The 23,363-nt window shown below is 38.4% G+C and overlaps 3 protein-coding genes across 4 annotated transcripts; 2 read left to right on the forward strand and 1 right to left on the reverse strand.

Annotated features, from left to right (window-relative positions):
* Positions 1-823: 823 nt before the first annotated feature.
* Positions 824-11,788, reverse strand: setd7 (SET domain containing 7, histone lysine methyltransferase). 2 transcript variants are annotated; one of them, XM_053324306.1, is made up of 9 exons: positions 11,695-11,788; positions 8,679-8,808; positions 7,489-7,690; positions 7,201-7,390; positions 4,407-4,488; positions 4,209-4,326; positions 3,943-4,100; positions 3,343-3,406; positions 1,756-1,809 (listed from the first exon to the last, which is right to left on the reverse strand). In XM_053324306.1, exons 1-8 carry the CDS (start codon positions 11,732-11,734, stop codon positions 3,391-3,393), a joined length of 936 nt encoding a protein of 311 aa, XP_053180281.1. In that variant the 5' UTR covers positions 11,735-11,788; the 3' UTR covers positions 1,756-1,809; positions 3,343-3,390. The 2 variants fall into 2 exon arrangements, with proteins under 2 accessions (XP_053180280.1, XP_053180281.1); XM_053324305.1 differs by lacking the exon at positions 3,343-3,406 and having other exon boundaries at positions 824-1,809.
* A 1,940-nt stretch (positions 11,789-13,728) lies between these two features.
* Positions 13,729-15,769, forward strand: mgst2 (microsomal glutathione S-transferase 2). The gene is made up of 4 exons (XM_053324312.1): positions 13,729-13,789; positions 14,157-14,256; positions 15,364-15,516; positions 15,661-15,769. Exons 1-4 carry the CDS (start codon positions 13,729-13,731, stop codon positions 15,767-15,769), a joined length of 423 nt encoding a protein of 140 aa, XP_053180287.1.
* Positions 15,770-18,086: 2,317 nt separating this feature from the next.
* LOC128363345 (short coiled-coil protein B-like) lies at positions 18,087-23,047 on the forward strand. The gene is made up of 4 exons (XM_053324313.1): positions 18,087-18,160; positions 18,806-18,874; positions 19,743-19,823; positions 21,851-23,047. Exons 2-4 carry the CDS (start codon positions 18,859-18,861, stop codon positions 21,991-21,993), a joined length of 240 nt encoding a protein of 79 aa, XP_053180288.1. The 5' UTR covers positions 18,087-18,160; positions 18,806-18,858; the 3' UTR covers positions 21,994-23,047.
* The last annotated feature ends 316 nt before the right edge of the window (positions 23,048-23,363 follow it).

Consider the following 23,363-nt stretch of genomic DNA (forward strand, 5'->3'; position numbering starts at 1 on the left):
TATATGATAAATTAACTGTTTTATATAGCTCTTTTCTGGTCTGATCACTTTATCCTATTTTGTCTTATTTATTCTGTTTTTAGTACACTTTCACCTTTCCATTGCTACTTTTTTGCACTGTACTACTGTGTCAATTTTAATTTCTCCCAAGAGGGATTAATAAATATACATCTTATATTAAATAAATGTTAAGAAAATGCTCAATTCTGAGTAAAATCTTTATCGACTTTTTTTTTTATCAACTCCTTAAAGTTTAATTGTCTTCTACTTTCATCTTTTTAATGTTGGCCTTGTTACTGCTCTGTGTTGTATATCTTTGTATTGTATGACCTTTGCTTTGTTTATCAAAGCACTTTGCAAACTATTTTTAAAAAAGGTGCTATATAAATAGTTTTTATTATTATTATTATGAACAACACATGAAATTATACTGAATTTGGATTTATGATGGCTAAGCAAGCTTTTAGCACTGCACTTGCACACTTTAACATTGATATCCTTTCTCAGACTTAAATTGAATCATTCATTATAAACTGCAAACTAATAGCAATTCATTAAAGTACTAGGTATTTATGTACAGTACAGTTACTTTTTCCCCAGGTACTCATATTTGACAACACTATGAAAAATTAAGTTTCCCATTGTATATCTTTTACAATCTCAAAACTCAATTAAAAGAGGTCCAAAATCTTCATTTTTAATAGAGATAGCAAGATGAAACAATACTATTTTTATTAGATAAATAGTAATAAGTAATAATGGCAAAAATATACAACTCATTGCATCTTATGACAAATGAGACCCATGGATAGATTCATTTTTTAAATCTTGGACTTTATTTTGTATGGTATGACCACAGGTAATCAGGTTAGAAAAATGGAACCAGCTCACATGTGTTTCCTGTAGTAGATCTCCCATAATTCTCTTTCCAACTTAAATTACTTATCACCTCTGCAAATCCCAGGAAATTCAGCTCTTTACCTGTTTCACATATTATAAATAGTCACTGTATACACTTGTTTATCTTTAAGCTAAGTGAATAATGTAAATGGGTCAGACAGCTAGATTAGTTCAAATGAAGTGTGAGCTAAACAACTGAAACAGAACAGGTAAATACTGTGCGGTACAAACAGTGCTGTTAAAGTCAACACCTTGCTGAGTAAATGAATATGATTAAACTGCAGCTGCTGTGTAAAACAGTGGAGAGAATATACAGACAGAAAACTGAAACCAACTGAAACCAACAGTAATTTGTCACACTGTAAATTTAAAAAGCAACAAACATGAGTGTGTGAATCTTCAGTTTTTTATGAGTAATACATGATGAGGAACTCAAAGGACATTTCTGTCAGAACAGCACCTGCAACCACTTATATTTCTCCTCTAATAACATTTGGTGTCTTGCATAGTTCTTGTGTTGCTTTAGCCCTGGATCTCCAAGACCTGAAATGCTCAAGCTGTATTCCACTTGAATACCATATGAAGCACAGTAACTTCTCCCATATGTGTAGTGCGGTATGCAGCTGTAGGGGGGATAATGCTCCTGAAATTTTGTAAGGTGGTAGGTAGCACAGCTAGAGGTGTGCCTTATTGTCCAAAGGTATTCATCTGTATCCTCACTGGCCGGTGGGAGCCGTCTGTCTCTCCTGGAACACCGACAGCTCCTGCTTGTACCAGTCGGGGGCTTCTGGGCCGTTCTTCCCTATCGGATTGTGATCATAACCATAGGCGACTGTCAGCTCCTCATCCTTCTGAACTGCCCTTACGGTTCTGATGCACTTTATTGGCCCAAAACGAGGGTGGACAACCCTGCACAAACCAAAAACAACTTTCAGAAAAGAAATACAACCACACTAAATGATCAATGCTTTCCTAATGGGATAAATTATATGATGGGAAAAATATAGCTATAAGCATGTTTAGGGTAAGAGCACGAAATGTGTAATGTATTAAATGAGGTACTCAGTACTCAGTTTGGTATCAGTATCACTTTAAGGGTACTTGGATTGGTAGTGGTATCATCATTTTTTAAACCATACCCAGCCCTAGGCATATTATGCTTTATTAAATATTTGACAGCAGATAGATGAAAGAAATTAGGGAAAAGACAGATGGGGCCTGACATGATATAATAGGCCCCATTTGGACTGGAAACACAGACATTGCGATTCATGGTCAGCACCTTGAACCAAAAGCCAAAAGTACCACCAGGGTACCCCATAATGGCAAAATGATCATTGTGTGAGCATCTAAATTAATCATTTTAATCAAATTGCATTTTGAAAAAACAACATATTACTGTATTTAAATGTGAGATACTCTATATGATTTCATTGTCTTAGTAGACCTCTTACTTTCAGTTTCTCTTTGGGCAAGTAAGACCAGCAAAGTGTTGTTATCTCCAAATTCACCTTGGATTGGATGAATGTATGATAATATCTGATTTTGATTGAGGAAAGAAGATGTTTGCCCTACATACACTTATATAAAAATTTAAGTGGGCAACTAAATTAAATGTAACCTTTTGCACTGACTTGGTGCACCTTAATCTGGAAGTTCACAATGATTTATTAACCCTAACCCTAACCCAGAATCAATCTTTTTCATTATAAAAACACAAGATTCAGTGACACAAACTCATGTTCATTTGCTTGATTTAAGAATGACAGATAGGCAAATTAAAAAAACAACAACTTTTTATTCAAAGGTAATTGCCCAACCATGCTTCAACTTGAAAAGACACTTTGATTTTCACTGCTCAAACACAGGTATTATTAAATTAGTAGACTGTCATATTTGATCAAATTTGATCAGTCTGATACCTGACATGAACTGTATCACCATTTCACAATTGAAATTACAAGGATAAAGTAATCTAAATTACAACAACTGCTACCACTTTTTGCTGACCAGGCCAATGGAACAAGCTGCATAAACAAAACCAACATGTAACTGGCTTTTACAGTATGGAAGAGGTCTATGACTTCAATCATGATACATTTATATACCCAGGGCCATTCCTATGTGCAATTATATGACAAAGATCATATTTTATTGGCATGAACACACTTTCCTAACCCTAACCCTAGTTCTGTTGCCTGGTCCAGAATAGGAACTGCCACTTCATAAGCCAACAAATCTTTTTCAAAATCAAAAGTTCCACAAGGCACCAAAGGCACGACAGTCTACAGCACTATATCAGGCATATTCTAACTACAACTCTGCAGGCAGTGACTCATAGTGCTAAGATGCAGTACACATGGAGTAAAACAACTGATTAATCTAACATCCTGACTGACGTCTTCCCAACCAAAATGTAAATGATTAAATTATTTTACTCACCAATAGTTGTCCCAGCTGAGCAGGGCCTGCTCTGCCTGCTGGTTTAGTTCAGTCCATTTTGATCCTCCATAAAACAAATAACCTGAACAGTTAAACTATGTACATTTTTTTTTTCAAACTTCATCCTCCTCTCCTTCATGGTATTTTATTACACTAGCTTCTTGTGAACGACTTGGTCGTTGGAGAAAGCCACATGGACTCTCGCTGATTGTTTGGTTCACGGTTCAGGTTTTTTGCCCAGCTGTAGCCCAGGGTTGGCCCTCCACATGCACTCTCAACTGTTTTAAACAACTACATAATCATACTTCACTAGTAGTAAGTAATTCCCACTTAATCATGGCTAATTTTCTCATTCCTGGCATTCTTTATTTCAGTGAGCTAGAATCAAGAATTACTTACTAATGGACACTTATCAGAGCTTGCTTATTTCTAGACTGGAACAAACTTATTTTAGGGTTTCTTATCAAGTAAAATTATCTTGCTGCATGGACAGATAATTTCACTTGTATCGACTCATTTTCTGCTGGAATTAAGTATTTTTTTCTGGTGTTTTTTTGCAGTGTGGTGAAACAGTTTTGTCAAATCAAAGACTGAACTCACGGGTCATATTTGCAGTTGGGGGTGAACGAGTGATTGGCCTTGTGACCCAGAGAGGCGCAGTATCTCTCCAGCTGGTCGAATGGCTGAGGCACGTCGAGCACGGTGTCCTCGTCCAGGGAGATTGTGTTGCCGTTCATTGCCCAGTCTCTGCTGTCCACCTGAGTAAAGAAAAGTGACAAACGGTTTCAATTAGGATCAACACAGCAAGGACGACCCATGAAAACAATGTAAAACAACACATTACATCATTATCGTGTCGGTCATACCTCAGAGTGTGTTATGCGTACTCCGTTATAAAAGGCCATCACGGTGTCCGCCTCAGCGTCTGTCCTTGCAAACAGACCCTGTCCTGCTCCTTTGATCACAGAGTCTGCCACAAACACCCTGTATACACCCAATATGGTGAGAATATGAACACCAGTCCTCAAGTGACTTTCACATCATTCTTTAAAAAGCAGACCTACCTCTGGCTCTCATAGGGGTCTTGGAGCAGAGTGTGGGTGCCAATACAGGTGGATGTGGACTTGTCATATGAGTAAACAGCACCTGCAAAACACAGTGCATCACATTAGAGACAATCAGTTTCAATCAGTGCCTTTCTCCAATGCAGAACACAACAAACTGAGTGAAATCATAGCGAGATCCATCAGTTTTTCAGCACATTACATTCGATTACTGTAATGGCGATTTGTCCTTCACTTGAAAAAAAAAATATATATATATTTTTTCAAGCAAACAGACAAATTCAATCTAAACAGAAAAACAAATAGCTCCAATGATTACTACAGTGCTGAAACCATTAAAACCCAAAATGAAAAGCACCATGATGTCCAAAACATATGTAATCAACCAGCTACATGTGGCAGACGCGCTCAATTATAATTTCTTAACATTAAGATTCAACCGAAAGTCATGTATAAAAAACAGATTTTGAAAATGAAGTAATGTTATATGAAAAATGTGTATAAAATGTTGTAAAAAAGTGTTTCAAGGAAAAAAGGCATAAAAGCTGGTTTCAGAGTAAAATGTTGTATGTTATACTTGTTGGAAGATTAGATTACATGTGCATGGTTTCAGATACAGTCTTAGAACAGTTCATTTTGTTTGGACTGCAGGGTCACTTTTACTCTGACTGGTTTTTTGGCCCTGTTTTGCTGTGTTTCTCAGCACCTTTGCTCTTGATTGGGGCTATTTCCTATACTCCAGGGTGTTTCAAAATGCCACTATGCCTACAATAAACCACACAAATGGTGATATTTATGTCATATTGGAAGTGTTTGTTTCAGTTTTCCCAGATAGAGACACTTCAAGGATGAGCACTAGTGATTCATTTGGTAAATAATGGTCTTGTTACTGTAACTGTTGTGTCTCTGATAGAGATCAGAGCACAGATACTTCCCTAGACTTTCATTCAGAGACAATCCAGAACAGGGTGTCTGTCAGATAGCTGTGTCACTGTGTTGGTCTGAGAAGCAACCTAACATACTGCACAGCAGATCATAGTACAGGCTAGCTGACTCATACATCATGTGACTTGTTTCTTTTTCTCTGATGATAAGAGACTGATGAAACCTCAACGTCATTCAGCTGACTCATATGACATGTAGAAGCTGACTGTTACAGACAGTGGGTATAAAGTTTGACATACATGGGTGTTTAACAGGCAAAGAGAGTCTAATAAAAACCCTATTGTGTTGCATTATGGGAACTTTAGGACACATTATTTTTGTAGCTTAACCCCAAATTAGAGGCCTATAGGACATCAAAGCCTGCTTCAGCTTTAAAAATGTCTGTCTATTTCTCTTGGATGTCCAACAGCTTTATTGGACTTGGAACACTAAATTGTTGGAATATCCGTTTAAGTATAACAAAGTCATTATAGCATGTGATTTAAATATCTAAAAAGCTAACACCTCATTGTAGAAACTTTTTGTTTCTGCAACATTGCCACAAAACTATGTTGGGAAAAGATATTTCAGCTTATACCAACTTTTAAAAAAATTAACTATATGATACTGTGTACTGTAATATCTCAATAAGACTCTGTCAAACATAAAAGAGTGTGCATCTTTTTTTCCTGTTATGTTGTTTACTATCTCTTTTGATATCAGAAGCTGAATTTGAACATATATAGCAACATGCTTGTACCTGAAAAAACACTGGAAGAGCAAACTAGCACTGTGTCTCAAATCACATACTTCTGTCAGTACACTTCTGTTAGTATACTTCTGTGTACACTCTTTACTTACATGTGTAGTGTACATATTTCAACAGGCTAGTGTTGTCTCAAATCAAAGACAGCCGTTGCGCACTTAATGGAAATGATGACTGACCAAATTACAGACTGTTAAATGATGGCATATATGTGACAGCAGCATAGTGGTGCTTAGTGCAACAAACACATATCATTTACATTTGTATAACATATATATATGCGTATTTACAACGTCCTTAGCTGCCATTTCCTGTTTGAAAAGTGGTCCCTCCTCTATGTAGCCAAGATGGTGACCATTGAGAGAAGTGTCCAGAGTTCCGAACTCAACTTTCTTTTTTTGGGTGGCATATGGCGCTTTTGCACTATACAGTTCTAGCACTACTCGGCTCGACTCGACACCAGGAACGACCTTTTCCATTACTAAAGTACCTACTCAACGTGGGCGGGGTCGTCATAGCATGGCTGCACCAAACTACTGTGACTTTGTTTTATACGTGGCAAAACACATAAACAATGGAGGACATGGAGGTGATGGTGTACTTGCTGCTGTATGTGACTTTCTGTCACGCACAAAGCAAGAGAACAGAGCTGAATTGCTTTAACACTGTTGGCGGTATTTAAAAATGGCGGGTTTGATTCTGGTGTGGGACGGCTTCTGACTCTTCCAGCGACAACTCTTCTGACCAATCAGTGGCCGGCAGTCTGCTGATGTCACATTTAGTATCGGCTTGGCTCACTTGGAACCTCAGCAGAGCAGGTACTAAAAAAGTACCAGGTACCAGGTACTATCCCTAGTGGAGATGCAAAGAAAAACGGGTCAAGTCGGGTAGTGCTAGAAATGTATAGTGGAAGCCGCATTAGTGCACTGCATTTTTTATACTTCTCAGTGTGAACATATTGTATGCACTTAAAATATGAATACAGAAGTATGTGATTTGAGACACATCATGGATCTGTTATCTCCTGATTATGCTAAATGAACCAGTACAACAAACTAGTGCTGACTCAACTTCAGTGAGGCACTAGACGACATCGCTGCTTACTGTCGGGTGCGATTTCGAAGCGTGGCCTCCCAGCCTCGTTGGAGATCAGGGTGGCGAGCCGAGCCTCGATCAGCTCTCCATCCACGAAGCTTCCGTAGAGAGCCGTGCGTCGGTCGGGGTAGATGTATGCAACAGAGGCGCCGGTCATCTCCCCGTCCTCATTCACATCCCCAAACACGCAGCCCCCATCCTAGACGCACCACAGTACAAACCAACATGCACAACACATGCACAGTTAACAAAGATCATTCCTAAGTGTTTTTCAGCGTAAGCACTAAGCTGACTTACAGGGTAGTAGACCCAGCATTCCCCACAGCGGTTGTTGTCTTTGTACTGGCCCTTGAACACCAGGGTGCCCTCTCCATTGAACTCCTGAGCAGGTCCGTTGAGCTCACCGTCCACATACGTCCCATGGAGGACACCCCCATCTTCATATGTATACAACCCCTGGCCCTGCAGAGCATCATCTACGTAGAAACCCTCCAGGGTGCTGAGGAGAGCAGATACATAGAGAAAGGAGAGCTGCAGTGAAAAATACATTGAGTTAACATTAAAAGTCACAATAAGCTCAGCAGTGTACAGATAATGTTAACTGGCTCGAATGTAATTATTAGTGTTAATGTTAAAACACAACAGTGCTAATGAGCTCTAACCACTTTTAAATATATGTCTAACTATGTGTTCTGAACTGTGGAGCTAATAAAACATTAGATATTTCTAATCGTATATTATAGCGGCAATGTATTAATGTAAATGGGTGAATGTCTGACTAGAAATAAGCTATATAAATGCAGTCCATTTACTGTGTACAATGTATTGGGAAAAAACATATCAGGAGAGTTTGAGAAGAAACTATTTCAAGAAACAAAGAAAAAAAGTGATAATATTTGGGGAGTCAATTTTGAGAAATAAAATTTTAAAGTTGTAGTATTTTGAGTTAAAGGTCAATATATTTAAAGACTAAAGCTGTGACATTTCATTTTCAAGAACTGTAATATTGTAGAAAAATGTTGTCCATCTACCTTCCAACACTGCTAAAATATGATTTAACACATACAAAGGAAAAGGGAATTACATTTGGATTACATTCTATGAACAGTAGATATAAACTGTACCTGAGCTTTTATTTTGGAGGCACACAAACAGGACTGACCTATTAGTCACTGTGTTGATATCAGTAAGATAACAATATAAGCATTAAGGGTCACTCAGCAAAGCATACCACTAATATTATATAGGAATATTATGACTCATTTCCTGTAATACTAATTTTACTTTAAAAACAAAAACAAAAAACCAACAACATTTCAACTTTATTCTTAAAATGTCTATTTTCTATCACTGGCCTCATACTCTGCAGTCATTTTTCAGAACACACTTGTGAAAGTGAACACAAGCTCAGTATGTTTAGAAAGCAGCTACTACAATCCACTAACTGTGGTGAATGTGTGTATTTCTCGGTTTTCTCTTTGCAGTACCTTCCATCAAAGAAGAAGAACTTGCCCTTTCCATTCTTCTCTCCGTGGGTGAAGTGTCCCTCGAACCGATCACTGGATGAGTAGGTCACTGTGCAGAAGCCATGGGGCTGATCATCTTCATCCAATGGACCTTAACACACACACACACACACACACGCACACGCACACACACACACACACACACACACACACACACACACACACACACACACACACACACACACACACACAGAACACAGAGAGAGAGAGCCAAGTTGAGTCTGACGCTTTGTTGACTCGACTGAATGCATTCTTGCTTTTTGCTTTTGAATCTTTGTTCTCCTCGCCTCATGACACTCTTACCTGATTTTCAGCACACACTAGCAGCATTGTACAGAAAAAACACATTCTGATCAGATTAGATACGATACTTTCTCTAATCAAAGCACTACTATGTGGAATATATTTAGATTTCCCCGTAGCCCCGACTCTACCCCCAAACACCCATTTATCACGGAGTAGGCCGCAACTCTCATCCTTACAGATACTGTAAAAATACATCAGACTTTATCAGTTAACCTGAACTTAACTAAGCTGTAAATGTTTCTGTAGAGATCCTCAGATATTCTTGTCAGTTAGTGTCACTTTCTAAACCTGCCTAAACTTTTACTTGAATGTCATCCAAGTTGAGTCAAAGATTACTGAGCATGCACTCTGTCTCCATTGATTAATTTACAAGTGACACAAATAGCAGTAAGCAAAAACATGGAAAAAGATTACACCAGACCAGCAGTGTCAAACATATGGCCTGCGGGCCAGAACCGGCCTCTCAAGGGGTTCAATATGGCCCTCTGAATCACTTAAAGTATGAAAAGTGCAGAAAAGTAGTTACAATGATTCTGCTGCTTCAGAGGTGTTTGTTCCAATCCTCTGGAAAAACAATGAATTGCACATTGTGCAAAATGCTATAAAATGTTATGAAATAATCTGAAAAACAGACATAATATTGTTGAAATTGCACTATTTTTTCTTGCGCCATCTCAGGCTGTTCATCTTTTTTGTAACTAGATGGTTTATTAGAGTAATGTTATAATTTACAGTACTGTGCAGATGTCACTGCTATAATGACCATGTATAATTATTTCTCAGTGTCTTTACTATAATACAACCAGAACAATACAGGAAATGTGTATGCAGTATTAAAAAACAGCGTCAATAGGCTAAAGTGACAAGTATTTAGTGTGACCTCCCCTTACACTTAGCAATAGCAGGAACCTGGCTCTCTTAAACCTTAATGGAATGGAACCCAATGAATAATAATAATGATAATTAATATTTCATGTAAAATTGTGTGTACATATTATCTGTGTTGTCTGTTTGTGTCTTAATAAAGAGACTGAAAAATAAATATGGATGGTCATTAAAACGAAAAAGCCAGTGGTGGCCTTACACTATTGTATGTAATTATGCAATGGTTTTACTGGTCTGGCCCACTTGAGATCAAACTGGGCCCTGGGTATGTGGCCCTTGAACTAAAATGAGTTTCATTACATATAAAATACAAAATAAAAGTCTAGAAAAGTTATTTAATTTTTTACACTTTACACAGGCCGACTGACAATATAATTTAATTTATTCTCCTTTTGGGTTTGTTTTAGTCTTCACCAACATGAAAACTATCTGATGGAGCAAAAATAATGATGGAGCTGCAGTGTTGGGTGGTGATACTCTACTATAGTACTGCTTTCACATTACCTGCAGTCATGTGATTAACTGCTTATATACACATTTAAGTTGATACAATGATTTCAAATTCTCATAAGCTTTGCAGGCTGGTTACCGGTGCTGAGAGTCAATTTACTCACAGTATAACTCATATAGGCAGCGTCTATAGGAATAAGTTAGGGTTAGACATTGACTAATGTGGGACATCTAAGCTCCAGTGCATTTATCTCTTTTTCTTTTAGATTATTTTAAAGCTAACTAGTATATGTGTACTGTGTAACTTATATTGTTTAAAATTACATATTTTACAAATTACACATACAGGCTACTGGTTTTTTAACCTCAAAACTATGGGTACGCACATTTCATAAAGTTTTGGCAGATAAGGCTGCTTTGTACAAATCAAAGTATTTCTAAGCCTAATAAATAGTGTCCCACATTACTAAATCTGCTAATTCTGAAATGATTTGACACAAGGAACATTAATATATATGCCATTTTCCTTTTGAGTTCAATATCTAAAAATTGTCTTCTGGTTTAACAAGGAAACATCCCAGTGATTTCATAATGATATTAAGTATTGATATAATGTATTGGATTCATATGTTAATATGGTGAACAAGTCAGAACTGCTCAAAGTGTCCCATATTACCCTGATCCATCCTACTACAACAACCACTGACTTTCTTTTGTTTTGTTTTTAAATTTTTTATTTCCATTAAAATTATCCATCACACGTGTTACTAACCAATGTTTAAAAAAGAAGCTGAGTTTGCGAGTTTCACAGCAGCAGAATCCATCATATAAATCATATAAAATCATATAACATGTTTCATTTAGGAGGAAGATAAATATTGATATTATGGCGGTTGTTGACGCATGTGCTTGATACAAAGTATCCTAACACCACACCTATTCATGTGTTACACTGTTACTAATCCTCATAAACTGGCCACACGTGTATCACACTAACAACAGCTTATAAACACAAGTAGTAGCTTTTTATCTGGTTATATGTGTTTATTTGCTTCCTGGTGTAATGTTTCCAGGAACCGGGCAGGCACCGGGAAACTGAGATAACCCAAGCCGGCCTCTCTCACCTCTCAAGCGGATTACCTCCTGAAATCAAGTCCCTGGCGTTCCAAGTTACAGCGCAGGCCCACTGACTCACTCACTCACTGACTCACTCACTCACTGACTCATGGAGATTTGCGGAGAACTGATAGCCTAACACATGTCAACTCGTGTTTTACAAACGCAGTCAACAATGCGAACGATGTGTCGTTTACAGCAGGCTGGATGTGTTTCTTACCTTCCACCATCTCCTCCAAGTTATCATCATCGCTGTCCATGCTGCAAGAGTCTGCTGGATGTCCACAGCTCGCCTATTCCTGCTGATCCCGTCAGCATGGGGCGTCAGCTGAGCAAGGCAGGATGTGACAGCTGACCTGGCTTTCTAACCTTGATCCTGGAAGTTTGAACTTTATGATGAAATGCACAGATCGGTCACAAAACGGCACATGTTTTATTAGTTTAGTCATTTATTTACCAGAAGCCAGTTAAAATGAGGCTATTATGATATTGCACCTATGCAGACATTACTCTTATGGTCAATAATGAGTGGATTCTTGTATATTATTTGTGATTGTAATAAATTCTCTAATTTTATCAATCAATTCTCTCATATATATGAGAGCATACCAGCCTGGTCGTGGATAATCTGTGTTTCTTCTCCTGGAATTAAGCCATTAAGTGACAGGAGGACCTCTACACTTTGGAGAGGGAAAAGTAATCATTACAGTGTGACAGTGCAATAATCAGCTGTCAGGGTGTGCTCCTCCCCTGCTGGAATGGACCAACCATTTTGGTTGTGGTTTGGTGTATTTTGGTAATTTTAATCAGTCAATCAAACTTTATTTATATAGCAGCTTTCATGCAGGTTAATGTAGTTCACTTGATTGATAAACTGATATTAAGACAGAACTAGTGAAAACACAAAGAAAAGGATTTAAAACAATAAGAGATCAAACACAAAGAACAAATTACAAAGAAAAAAGAAGAAATTGAGAGTAATACATGCAAGATAAAATAGTCATGCAAAAAAGTATTTAGAAGTTTTAAATAAAGTAAAATAAATGAGAAAAAATAAAAAATAAATAGATAAAAATAAGAGGTATAAAGAGAAAAAGGTTATTAAAAGTAAAATTAAATAAAAGAGAGAGAGGAAGTTTAATCAAAGCTAACCTAAAACAAAAGAAACAGATGAATAAAATCAATGAGAAGATAAAACTTCTTATATTTGGTATCTCTGAAGTCTTTGGAGCATCAATATAAAGCTGCAGTGGTTGATTGTTGACCACTAGGTGGCAGAGAAGCACTGCCTTAACGCTTACATACTGTTCAGGGTCAAATTTGACCCATTTTTACATTTGAAAACTGTTTTTTTATTTTTGTGCAGCCAATATACATGCAAATGTCCAAATTTGACCTGTGTACTCAAATTCTATACAAATGTTCTCCTGGACCATAATATAGTGACTGTGAATGTCTTTTTTCCATTGATAAACATTCTGTTTGCTCTCAGCTTCATTAAGGATTAATCAAACATTGAGTCAGAATATGAACAGTATGTGAGGGTTAACTATACCTCTTATATAGTTGTTGTGGCTCAAGAAAACTATTGCCTCACATCTAGTACAGCATAATTATTGTTCAAAAATGTGTACAATTTTCTATCCACCTTATAATATTTCTCTTGTTAACCTAGATTTTGGTTAGGGTTAGGGTCCTGCAATTTCTGTGAAAAATAAATTGCTGGTAGCTTGATCCATAGTGTTCAACCAGCCACACTGTAACTTTGTCTGCTTTCTGGTGATTGACACGTGGCATATAGGTGGTTTATTTGTACCTCTTTTTCTGTAAACTGTTGGCTACGGTAGTTAATGAAAGAGGCTCAGAGAGAACCATTCGAAAACTGTGTGCTTTATAAAGCCAAAACAAAAGCCAATCCAGTGCTAAAACTAAAGTTTTTAAGAAAATAAATATAATGCTAGTACCTTACCTAAAATACCTTTTATTTTGCATCTTAAAGCACATTTTCTTCTTTTTATACATATAAAACTGTATTTGGCACATGCCAAAATAGACTAACAGGTATCAGATTTCATGAAGACTTACAGTAAGGTAAAAAGGTAAAAACTGTGTGTGCACAGGCAATTAGGTTCTCGGTAACAGGGCAGGGCCTTCTTAACTCAACATGACTGCACTTGTTGTGGGATGTGCTTAAGTTTGCTTTCCTCCCAGGAAGTAGACTGCTTCTCATGTAAACTGTATTCTCAGCAGAGCGATGGCAACTGACTCCATGTTTTTGCTGGCTGGAGTGTCCCTCCTGTCTGCCATGCAAATGGGTGAGCTAGCATACTGACTTTGGCATAATTTATCAGTAATAGGAGGCAAGGGTAAGGGTTATTCATTTACCAAGAGCTTTTGTTACACTCTCATATCATTGTGGGGCTGTTTTGTGGTCATATCTGAGGTAGAAACTGTGCTAGTAACAAAGGAGAAGTCTTTTAAAAAATGTTTTATATAATTCACTGATCAGAGGTCACTGAGATCAGTATTATAGCTTTAAAAGTAGTAGTTTGAAGGTATTTGTCCAACATAGGTAGGCAGGCCTCTAACAGACTGAAAACCTGTTTGTGTTCCCTGGATTATGGTGCGTTACTAGATTATGTTTAATTTTAATGAGATGTCTCTATCCCTGTCTCCTCTCAGGCTACCTGGCCCGGCGGGTGGGATTGTCCAGAATAGCCCATAAAGTCATGCCTCCTTCTGTCACTGGACCCCCAGAGTTTGAGAGGACTTTCCGTGCACAGTAAAAAGACTAAGACCGCTTTTCCTAAACTGATGTCATGTCCCTGAAATCAAATTTGAAAGGCACCTGTCAGCAGCAGGTCACATATAGTATTTTACAATGTCTATTATACATTGCTTATGCTCAATAATGCTTATTTGTGAGTGTGAGCTTATATAACTGCACAACATGTTGGCACAAGTATAGAAAAGCATTAAGCAGGTAGATGCAAATCCTAACATACTGTTGTTTACCTGCCCCCTGCTTTATGACTCATAGCCATGCTAGAAACACGCAGGGCTCTAGAGATGGCCAAGTTGGTTGGGGCTGAAACAACTTGAATGTTTTACAGCTATTCATGGTACCCAGAGGATGAACCCTACTGCCTTTGGTTGCCTGGTGATGACGTTTGCTCTAGTACTGAAATGTCTAAACAACTGTTGGATGGATGGCCATGAAATTTGGTTCAGATATTCATGGTTCCCGCAGAGATAAACCATATTGACTTAGGTGATCTCCTGACTTTTTCATCTAGCACCAATATGAGGTTGACATTTGTGGTTCAGGGTGAAACCCCATGGGATTGGACAGACAGACAGACACTGTACATGAGCATATTACCATGCTGGTGTTAGCATTTAGGACAGCTAGCATGGCTAAATTCTTTTTTCCAAAGGTTTTTTGATAACAATAGTGGGTCTTTTATGAATATCATACTTCACATTTTGTTGGGTGACGTGTCTGTACATATCTCAGCGGTGAATTATAAGATATGTGGTGTCTCTAATATGATTTTCATCAAATAACTGAACATGTGTTATGGAAGATGGCACCCATGGTGAACATAACACCTGAACATTTTCATTGTGAACATATTACCTTTTTGATATACAGTCTGGGCCGCTAGCATGTTTGTAGACTCTTAGCCTTGTTCATTGTTCAATGCACACAGTGAAAAGTTGAGTTGGCTCTTAGTAGACTTAGTGCTTTTCTTTGAGGCTTTTGCAGTTGGTAGGACTACAATTAGCGGAAAATATTGAACATTGAATGAAAATACTGACTATCAGCACTAAATATCAGTTATCCAGAACTGTAAGTAACTGTAATTCTCTCTTGTTATGTTTGCAGTCAGAACTGTGTAGAGTGTTACCCTGTGTTTCTGGTGACACTGTGGACATGCGGTGTGTTCTTCAGTGAGGTGGCTGCAGCTGGTGGAGGACTGATGTACATCATCGCAAGGCAGATATATTTCAACGGATACGCCAAGTCCACCAAGAAAAGGTCATTTTTAAAATCTGTGATAGCGTTTCAGTAAAATATGTCACAACATCAATATAATGTAATTCTTAAAATATGAATAAACTTGTTAAAGTATCTGACGAGTGACTCACAGTGTAAGAATACTGACTACTTTTTCATTTTCAGGTTACCTGGTTTCTACCTGACTTTAACTGTCTTTGTCATCCTGTGTCTGCTGGGTTTGACTGGGATACTGTGTGGAATACTACACAAGTACTTTAACATCCACCTCTGAAGATCCAACCAAGTATAACAGGCCTATGAAATGAGGGTTACTTCAGAAATACAATTGTTCACAGGATACTCGTGTTTGCAACTTTTTCAAGTCTGCAGTCCCCAGCATTAAAAACAGTTTGTTGTAGACTGTAAAATGCATCATGTTTCTTTTACCTCTCATATACGTTGCTCATGTGGGAATGTTGGGTCTCTTTAAAATTAAACCTGAAGAGTACAGTTTAGACCTGCTCTATGTGTAAAGTTCCTTGAGATGACTTTGTTGTGATTTGGCGCTATACAAATAAAGATTGATTGATTGATTGATTGATTGACACACATTTTGTGCAATGACCTTAATAATCCCTATGTTGGATGTCCCTTTTTTTTAAATGTCAGTTTTACAAACATTTTTTAAGTTCATAGTCTTTTTTGTACTTGTGTGAAATTTAATGTATAAATTAACATACAGGTGAAGTTCATCTTCTAATTTTCCTTTCAGTGTTCTCAATGCTCACACTCTGTATATACTGCACACATATACAGTTGTATAAGTATGCCTTTGTAGATAAATACAAATACATAGATAGAAATATGTGTGCGCAAAGTTTAATTGTAGGTAGGTACTATAAGCTCTTTAAGATATGATGGAGCCTGACCATTAAGAGCTTTGAAAGTGAGGAGAAGGATTTTGAATTCTATTCTAGATTTTACAGGAAGAAGCTAAAATGGGAGCAATATGATCTCTCTTTCTAGTTTTTGTCAGAACACTGCAGCTGCATATTCTGGACCAGCTGGAGAGTCTTTAGATAGCCTGATAATAATGAATTACAGTAGTCCAGCCTAGAACACAAAAGCATGGACTAGTTTTTCAGCAACATTTTGAGACAGAATGTGCCTGGTTTTTGTAATATTACGCAGGTGAAAAAAGGCAGTCCTTAAAATTTCTTTTATGTGTGAAGTGAAGGACAGATCCTGATCAAATATAACTCCTAGGTTCCTTACAGACAGTGGTACTGGAGGTCAAAGTAATGACATCCAGAGTAGTTATGTCATTAGATAATGTGTTTCTAAGGTGTTTGGGGCCAAGCACAATAACTTCAGTTTTTTCTGAGTTTAATAACAGGAAGTTGCAGGTCATCCAGGCCTTTATGTCCTTAATGCATGTTTGTAGTTTAGTTAATTGGTTAGTTTCATTTGGCTTTATTGATAGATATAATTGAGTATTGTCTGCATAACAATGAAAATGTATTGAGTGTTTCCGAATAATGTTTCCTAAAGGAAGCATATATAAGGAGAATAGTATTGGTCCAAGTACTGAACCCTGAGGAACACTGTGTTTTGTTTGCATGGAGGATTTATCATTAACATGTACAAACTGATATCTATCTGATAAATAGGACTTAAAGCCATTTAATGCAGTTCCTTTAATGCCAATTAAATGTTCAAGTCTCTGTAACAGGATTTGATGATGAATGGTGTCGAAGGCAGCACTAAGGTCTAACAGAACAAGGACAGAGAGAAGTCCATTGTCTGATGAAGTTAAGAGGTCATTTGTAACTTTTACTAGTGCAGTCTCTGTGCTATGATGAGCTCTAAATCCAGATTGAAAATCTTCAAATAAACTACTACCATGTAGAAAGTTACACAGCTGATTAGCAACTGCTTTCTCAAGGATCTTGGAGAGAAAGGGAAAGTTTGATATCGGCCTATAGTTGGCTAGAACCTCTGAATCAAGAGTAGGCTTCTTAAGAAGTGGTTTAATTACAGCTACCTTAAAGAACTGTGGTACATAACCTGTCACCAAAGACAGATTAATCATATCTAATAAAGAAGTGCTAACTGAGGGAAAGACTTCCTTACGCAGCCTAGTTGGAATCGAGTCTAAGAGACAGGTTGGTGGTTTGGATGACGTAATCATTGAAATTAACAGAGATACACTATGAGGGAATTTGATGCTAAAAAGACTGTCAATGTATCACATATCACTTGATATGACTAACTCAGACTGCTGAAGCTGATTGGAAGCTTCACATCTGCTTTGAAATGACTGTGTGGATACCCTGTGGATTTTGTCCTCCATCACTTCCAATGAAAGCATATTTGAAGAAGATCTTTTGATTGACAGTATGAACAGGAACTTCTTTCATTATTCATATGGGCACCTGACTGCTGGTTTAACACAGACATGAGATGAAAATAATGTAGGCTGCAGTCACGTTGCTTTATTTTCCTGGGCCTGCAGCGCCCTCTGGTGGCAGTATGTAGAGGTGATCTGATGGAGGCGGATTGGACAGACTGAACACAGCTGCTGTCATACTGAAAACATTAACATACTGATACATAAAGCGTTTCTATTTTCTGTGGACACTCTGCGTTTCAGCGCAGCAATCATCGTTTCACCTGACATAAGGTAGGCCTACATATCGTATGACTTCACAGTATTGTGTATTTGTTATTGTAGATGTTGATTTAAGGAGGTGTAGCTTTGTGTTCAGCAGATGCTAAATAGCATCCGGCTAGTGTGTGCGGCAGGCCTTTATCTCTGGAGTTTGTTATTTCCGCCAGCTGGCCTGCTTTTTTATCTCAGGTATCTGACTAACAGTGTTTGACATGACTCTCAGCCAGCTGATAGTATACCTCTCAGTCTCTGTTCCTATTCAGCCCTGCTTCATTTCATAAGGCAGGCTCGTCTTTTTAATGGTAGGATGTAGTGTAGCATCATTCATCCACTTACTAGCCTACTTGCATGTTTTGATTGCGACGTCAACTCCTTTTATAAAAACACATTTTTATTCCTTTTTTGGAAACACGGTCCTTATACAGTGAGGATGTATCTTTATGAGGAAAAGCAGTTGTCTTAAGATGTATTCGGTTTAATGTTACCTTTAAAAACCACTTAGGTTATTTGTTCATGAACTTAAATCCTTCAGATGAGCATGACAGTATACAGTGCTGACTGCCGCTCATCACTGTGTACTCTGATGGATGTTAATGGGAGTTTTGAGTGTAAGAAAAGCTACAGGGTTATATTTAACCCTGTTTGTAAATCTTACAGTGTACACGAGAGTCGCAGCCCTGCATTCCAAAAAGGAAGACGAGTATTTCACCATGAGCTCAGACGATGGTGAGCTCTCTCACACACACACACACACACACACGTTTGTCTTTATATCCTTTTGAGGACACTCATTGACCATACATTCTCTAGCACCGTATCCTAACCTTAATTATTACAACTAAATGTCGAAACCCAACCCTTTCCCATGGCTTTATCTACCATACAGGCAATCTGGGCAAGTGCCTAGGAACCTTTGAGTATAAAGGGGCCCTCAATGATGAGAGAAAAATGTATGATGTTGTTGGGCTCCACAGCAAAATGACATAAGACTTGACCCTTTCTCTTTAAAATTGATTATAATGATTGAATATACTAATATGTTCAAAATGAAATATAGAGTTTCCTCCTCACAGCAGTGTTATCCAAACTCCTGGCCGTATTAATCCAGCCTCACCCTTACCCTAAACGGAACCTAAAACCCAATTCTAACCGTAAACTTAAAATTGAATCTTAACCCTCAAAATTGCCCTTTGAAGTTATGAGGACTGACTAAAATATCCTCACAACACAGAAATGTCCCCACAAAGCTGGTTTTCAATTGAAAGTGGTTCTCTCAAAGATAGAAAGATATGCACACACACATATCAGACCATGGTCATATTTTGGGACATTAAACAGGCTTACATTAATTTGGTGGAAACTTAACCAAACCACTCCTTGCCTTAAGATAACCCTAACCTTAAACCACTGACCCCAAAATCAGATTTTTTCCCAATTAGGGACACAGCTTTTGCCCCCAGTTGAGCAAGCTGTGCCCAACTATAAAATGTGTCCCTAGAAGCAGCCTATGACAGATCAGACACAAACTCAGTCTACCTTCAGATGACATGGCAGTCAGTGCATGATGTTTGACTGTCCCGTTACTCTGCTGCAGGTGAAATGGAGAACCAGGCTGAGCTGGAAGAGAAGACGAGGCTCATCAACCAGGTGTTGGAGCTTCAGCACACTTTAGAGGGTAAGAAGGACACACACTTTAATTTATCTACAAAGTCAAACAGCCCAATCCAACTGTCCATCTATAGTATTAAATACAAGCACTGTGGTATATAGTACAGTATGCAACACATCTGATTTGCACCAGTATAGAATTTGAATCACATTATTCAGATCAGAGTTTCTTTATCTTGATGAGTCTCTGTTGCTGTAAAGGTTGGATATCACACAGAGAGTGTTGCGACTACTGTACAAAACAAGGCTGGGTAGATAAACTTCCTCCTTCAATTGTGAAATTCACACCAGAACGTCACGGTACCATCGATCCTTCTCCGTATGTTATCACCACAGCAACCAATGTTGCCATATTAACAATGGTCACTTGCAGAGAACAGTGGGGACAATGACCGTTGTAAAATGATCAGCCTGCAGTCTTGAACTTGGATCCTTGTGATGATGTTTTTCCACTACAGGAACTTAAACCTGCAGTTGGTAACTTTGAGGAGAGAGGGGACTTAGCATCAAATTTGAAGAAGTACAACTTTCAGATCCCTCCCCCTCCCTCTCCGCTGCACTCCTGCCCTGCCTCCAAAGTCTCTCCCCCAGAGGAGGCTGACGACCACGTGCACGCGATCACGTGCACGTGTTGGTTGTTGCTGCGCCATTACTTTCTCTATGCTTCTGAAGCCACTCTCGGAGATATGAGTTTGACCGAGCTGAGGAGGAAGGGGGAGGGGGCTGTGTGCGTGAGCAGTGATTGACAGCTGTCAGACACTCCAGACACAATCCTGACTTTGATTGGTACTTTTTTCCGGCCGCAGTAGATTCTGGCAATTTGCAGTAGGAGCAGTAGGTGGGGCTAAATGAGCCTGTTTTTTTTTTTTTTTGTTTTTTTTTTTTACAGATTGGATGGAATAAAAACCTGCAGCCACATGAACTTTTATGGAATAGATTGGACACCTCTGCTACTGTGGAAGTGATGAGGGACAAAATACACAGCTGCAAAAACTATTCCAAAGTTTACCTGAAGTGACAATTAGCTTTCAGCAGGGTTAGTTTTTCAAAATACAACTCAATTGTCAGAATGACTCTTTAGCAAGCAAATCTGTTTCAATGTACAAAACAGCACCTGACTATTGTTTGAAGGCAGATGTTGCTCTTCCTTTTAGCTAATAATTTGCTGGGGTTTTTTGGGTTTTTTTTTTTTTTTTACAGATTACTAGTTTCATGTAATGCTGTCTTTACATAGTGACAGTCTTAGCAAATATGACAAAAGGTTACTTTTATAAGACTTACCAACTGCAGCTTTAATGAATAGTAAGCTGGATTTTCTAATAGCCTGAACTACACTACCTGAACATTAATATTGTTAAGCTATTTTTACAAAAAGTTTGCAAACAAAAATGAAACCATCACATTTCCAATCAGCAGCTGTAGTTTCAAAAGGTTAGAATTTGCCCAACCCAACATTTCCTTCTCAAAGTGAACAACGGGCCTTTTATCAGAAAACAGTACAAAGGTGCTCCACACCTCAGCTTACCGATGTAATCTGGCTGCTGATAACACTTGATAGGAATATTTGAAGTTGAACAGGGGGGCAGAGAGGAATGTTAGAACTGTGAGGTGTGTTGGTGTGTTTTACGTTTCAAAAACCAGCTTAGTCACATAGAAACTGGCCAGTCCGTAGGTCAAGAAGTTCATGAGTCAAAGAAGGATCGTTGAAAAAAGTCGATAAAAATCAATGATACAGTCCTTTTTTCCAGTAATAGTAGGCGGTGGTCTTCCCCATTCATTGAAGCTGGACTCCTGCAGTTAGTTTAAAAAGAACACATTGGATGTGGAGGTGTAGCCTGATAATGGTGTAGTTATTTTTACTAGTACATGACACATTAGTCTGACTAATCATAACCAACAACCAGTCGATCTCTGCTTGAAGTTACCTGAACTTAGATTCATATCTAAGCTGCATTACCTGATCAAACTAAATACACATCTAGATCCCACATACCTGTATAATGTTCTTCAAGATGAATGTATGTGTGTGCTTAGACCTGTCTGCCCGTGTGGACGCCGTCAAAGAGGAGAACCTGAAGCTGAAGTCGGAGAACCAGGTTCTGGGTCAGTACATCGAGAACCTCATGTCTGCCTCCAGCGTCTTCCAGACCACTGACACCAAGAGCAAACGAAAGTAAGGAGAACCTCGGAGAACCTCCATCTAGAAGATAGAACAACCCATCCCCCTCACACGCACACACACACACACACTACATAACATCAACTGTCCTGGGATACTGGAATTAGAAAGATGGGTATTCGTTCTCATACTTGCACTGTGCTGTAACATGTACACTAGGGGGCAGTATTGCATTTCTAAAATCAGAATGTAGAGGAATGAACACAAAAGAAAGCTGAAACTTTTTTTCAGTCTTGGACTAACTTGTCAGGAAACATTTTCGTTTATGTGATTAACACCATTTTATTAAGCTCAACTAATCTGCGGATATGCACAATAGGTTTTTGAATGTTAGGTGAACACATGGTGGCAGATTTGGCGGCTCTCAAACCTTTTCCTCCGTGTTTTTACATGTATCCTTTCAAAAAACATGCTGTAGACTTTAGTCAGCCGAAACTCAGATCCTCAGCTGTTCATCTCTCAACCCCAAACATCCCAGCACCCTGCCTGCTAATTAACTACAGCTTCATATGGTGCCAGTGTCCCAAACCATCAACAGATAGCAGCTGTCAGTAATGTGGATATGGATATTGTACCAGTAAGGTTGGCATTGGTGACAATGCCTGACAAGCAGCTTTTAACCACACAGTAACATTTCCACCATCTTATTAAAATCCAGTGCTCTGAACAAATAAGATGCTAATAGCTTATCATGTGCTCTAACAGGAATGTGTCCTTTTTTGGGGATATTGAAACATTTCCATGCCTTAACTTTGCAATGTGTGCTGTTAAAGGATGAATCCACACGTTTTCAAATCTGTCCTTAAACTATATCACATACCTGTATGAAGACTGAAGAAGTTTTTGATTGTTTTAATCGTTTCTTCTGTTCAAACCAGCCATTAAGGCTCCAGTGCAGGCATTCCCAAACTATTCCATAAAGGGCCATGTGCCAGCAGTTTTTTGTTCCAACCAATCAAGAGCACACAATTTGACCAATCAGCTGTCTGAAGACTGAGAGCACTTGATGAAATGAGTCAAGCCTGGTGTGCTCCTGCTTGGTTGGAATAAAAACCTGCAGCCACATGAACCTTTATGGAATAGATTGGACACCTCTGCACATACACAGCTGCAAAAACTATTCCAAAGTTTACCTGAAGTGACAATTAGCTTTCAGCAGGGTTAGTTTTTCAAAATAAAACTCAATTGTCAGAATGACTGTTTAGCAAGCAGACCTGATTCAATGTACAAAACAGCACCAGACTATTGTTTGAAGGCAGATGTTGCTTTTCCTATCAGCTAATAATTTGCCCCCCAGCCACCCAGCCACCCAGCCACCCAGCCACCCAGCCACTCAGCCACCAACCCACGTTCACACGCATTGCACCC

The sequence above is a fragment of the Scomber japonicus genome, chromosome 8 (assembly GCF_027409825.1).
Source record: "Scomber japonicus isolate fScoJap1 chromosome 8, fScoJap1.pri, whole genome shotgun sequence".
NCBI lineage: Eukaryota > Metazoa > Chordata > Actinopteri > Scombriformes > Scombridae > Scomber > Scomber japonicus.

Excerpts from the sequence above, each read along its gene's own strand:
- setd7 (XM_053324305.1), bottom strand. The coding sequence starts at position 11,734 with ATGGACAGCGATGATGATAACTTGGAGGAGATGGTGGAAG. Across the intron at positions 7,691-8,678 it reads TTCTTCTTCTTTGATGGAAG|CACCCTGGAGGGTTTCTACG; the intron begins GTACTGCAAAGA and ends TGCTCTCCTCAG. Across the intron at positions 4,489-7,200 it reads CTTCGAAATCGCACCCGACA|GTGCTGTTTACTCATATGAC; the intron begins GTAAGCAGCGAT and ends TGTGTTTTGCAG.
- LOC128363345 (XM_053324313.1), top strand. Across the intron at positions 19,824-21,850 it reads GCTTCAGCACACTTTAGAGG|ACCTGTCTGCCCGTGTGGAC; the intron begins GTAAGAAGGACA and ends GTGTGTGCTTAG.
- mgst2 (XM_053324312.1), top strand. The coding sequence starts at position 13,729 with ATGGCAACTGACTCCATGTTTTTGCTGGCTGGAGTGTCCCTCCTGTCT. Across the intron at positions 14,257-15,363 it reads GAGAGGACTTTCCGTGCACA|TCAGAACTGTGTAGAGTGTT; the intron begins GTAAAAAGACTA and ends TTATGTTTGCAG. Across the intron at positions 15,517-15,660 it reads GCCAAGTCCACCAAGAAAAG|GTTACCTGGTTTCTACCTGA; the intron begins GTCATTTTTAAA and ends TTTCATTTTCAG.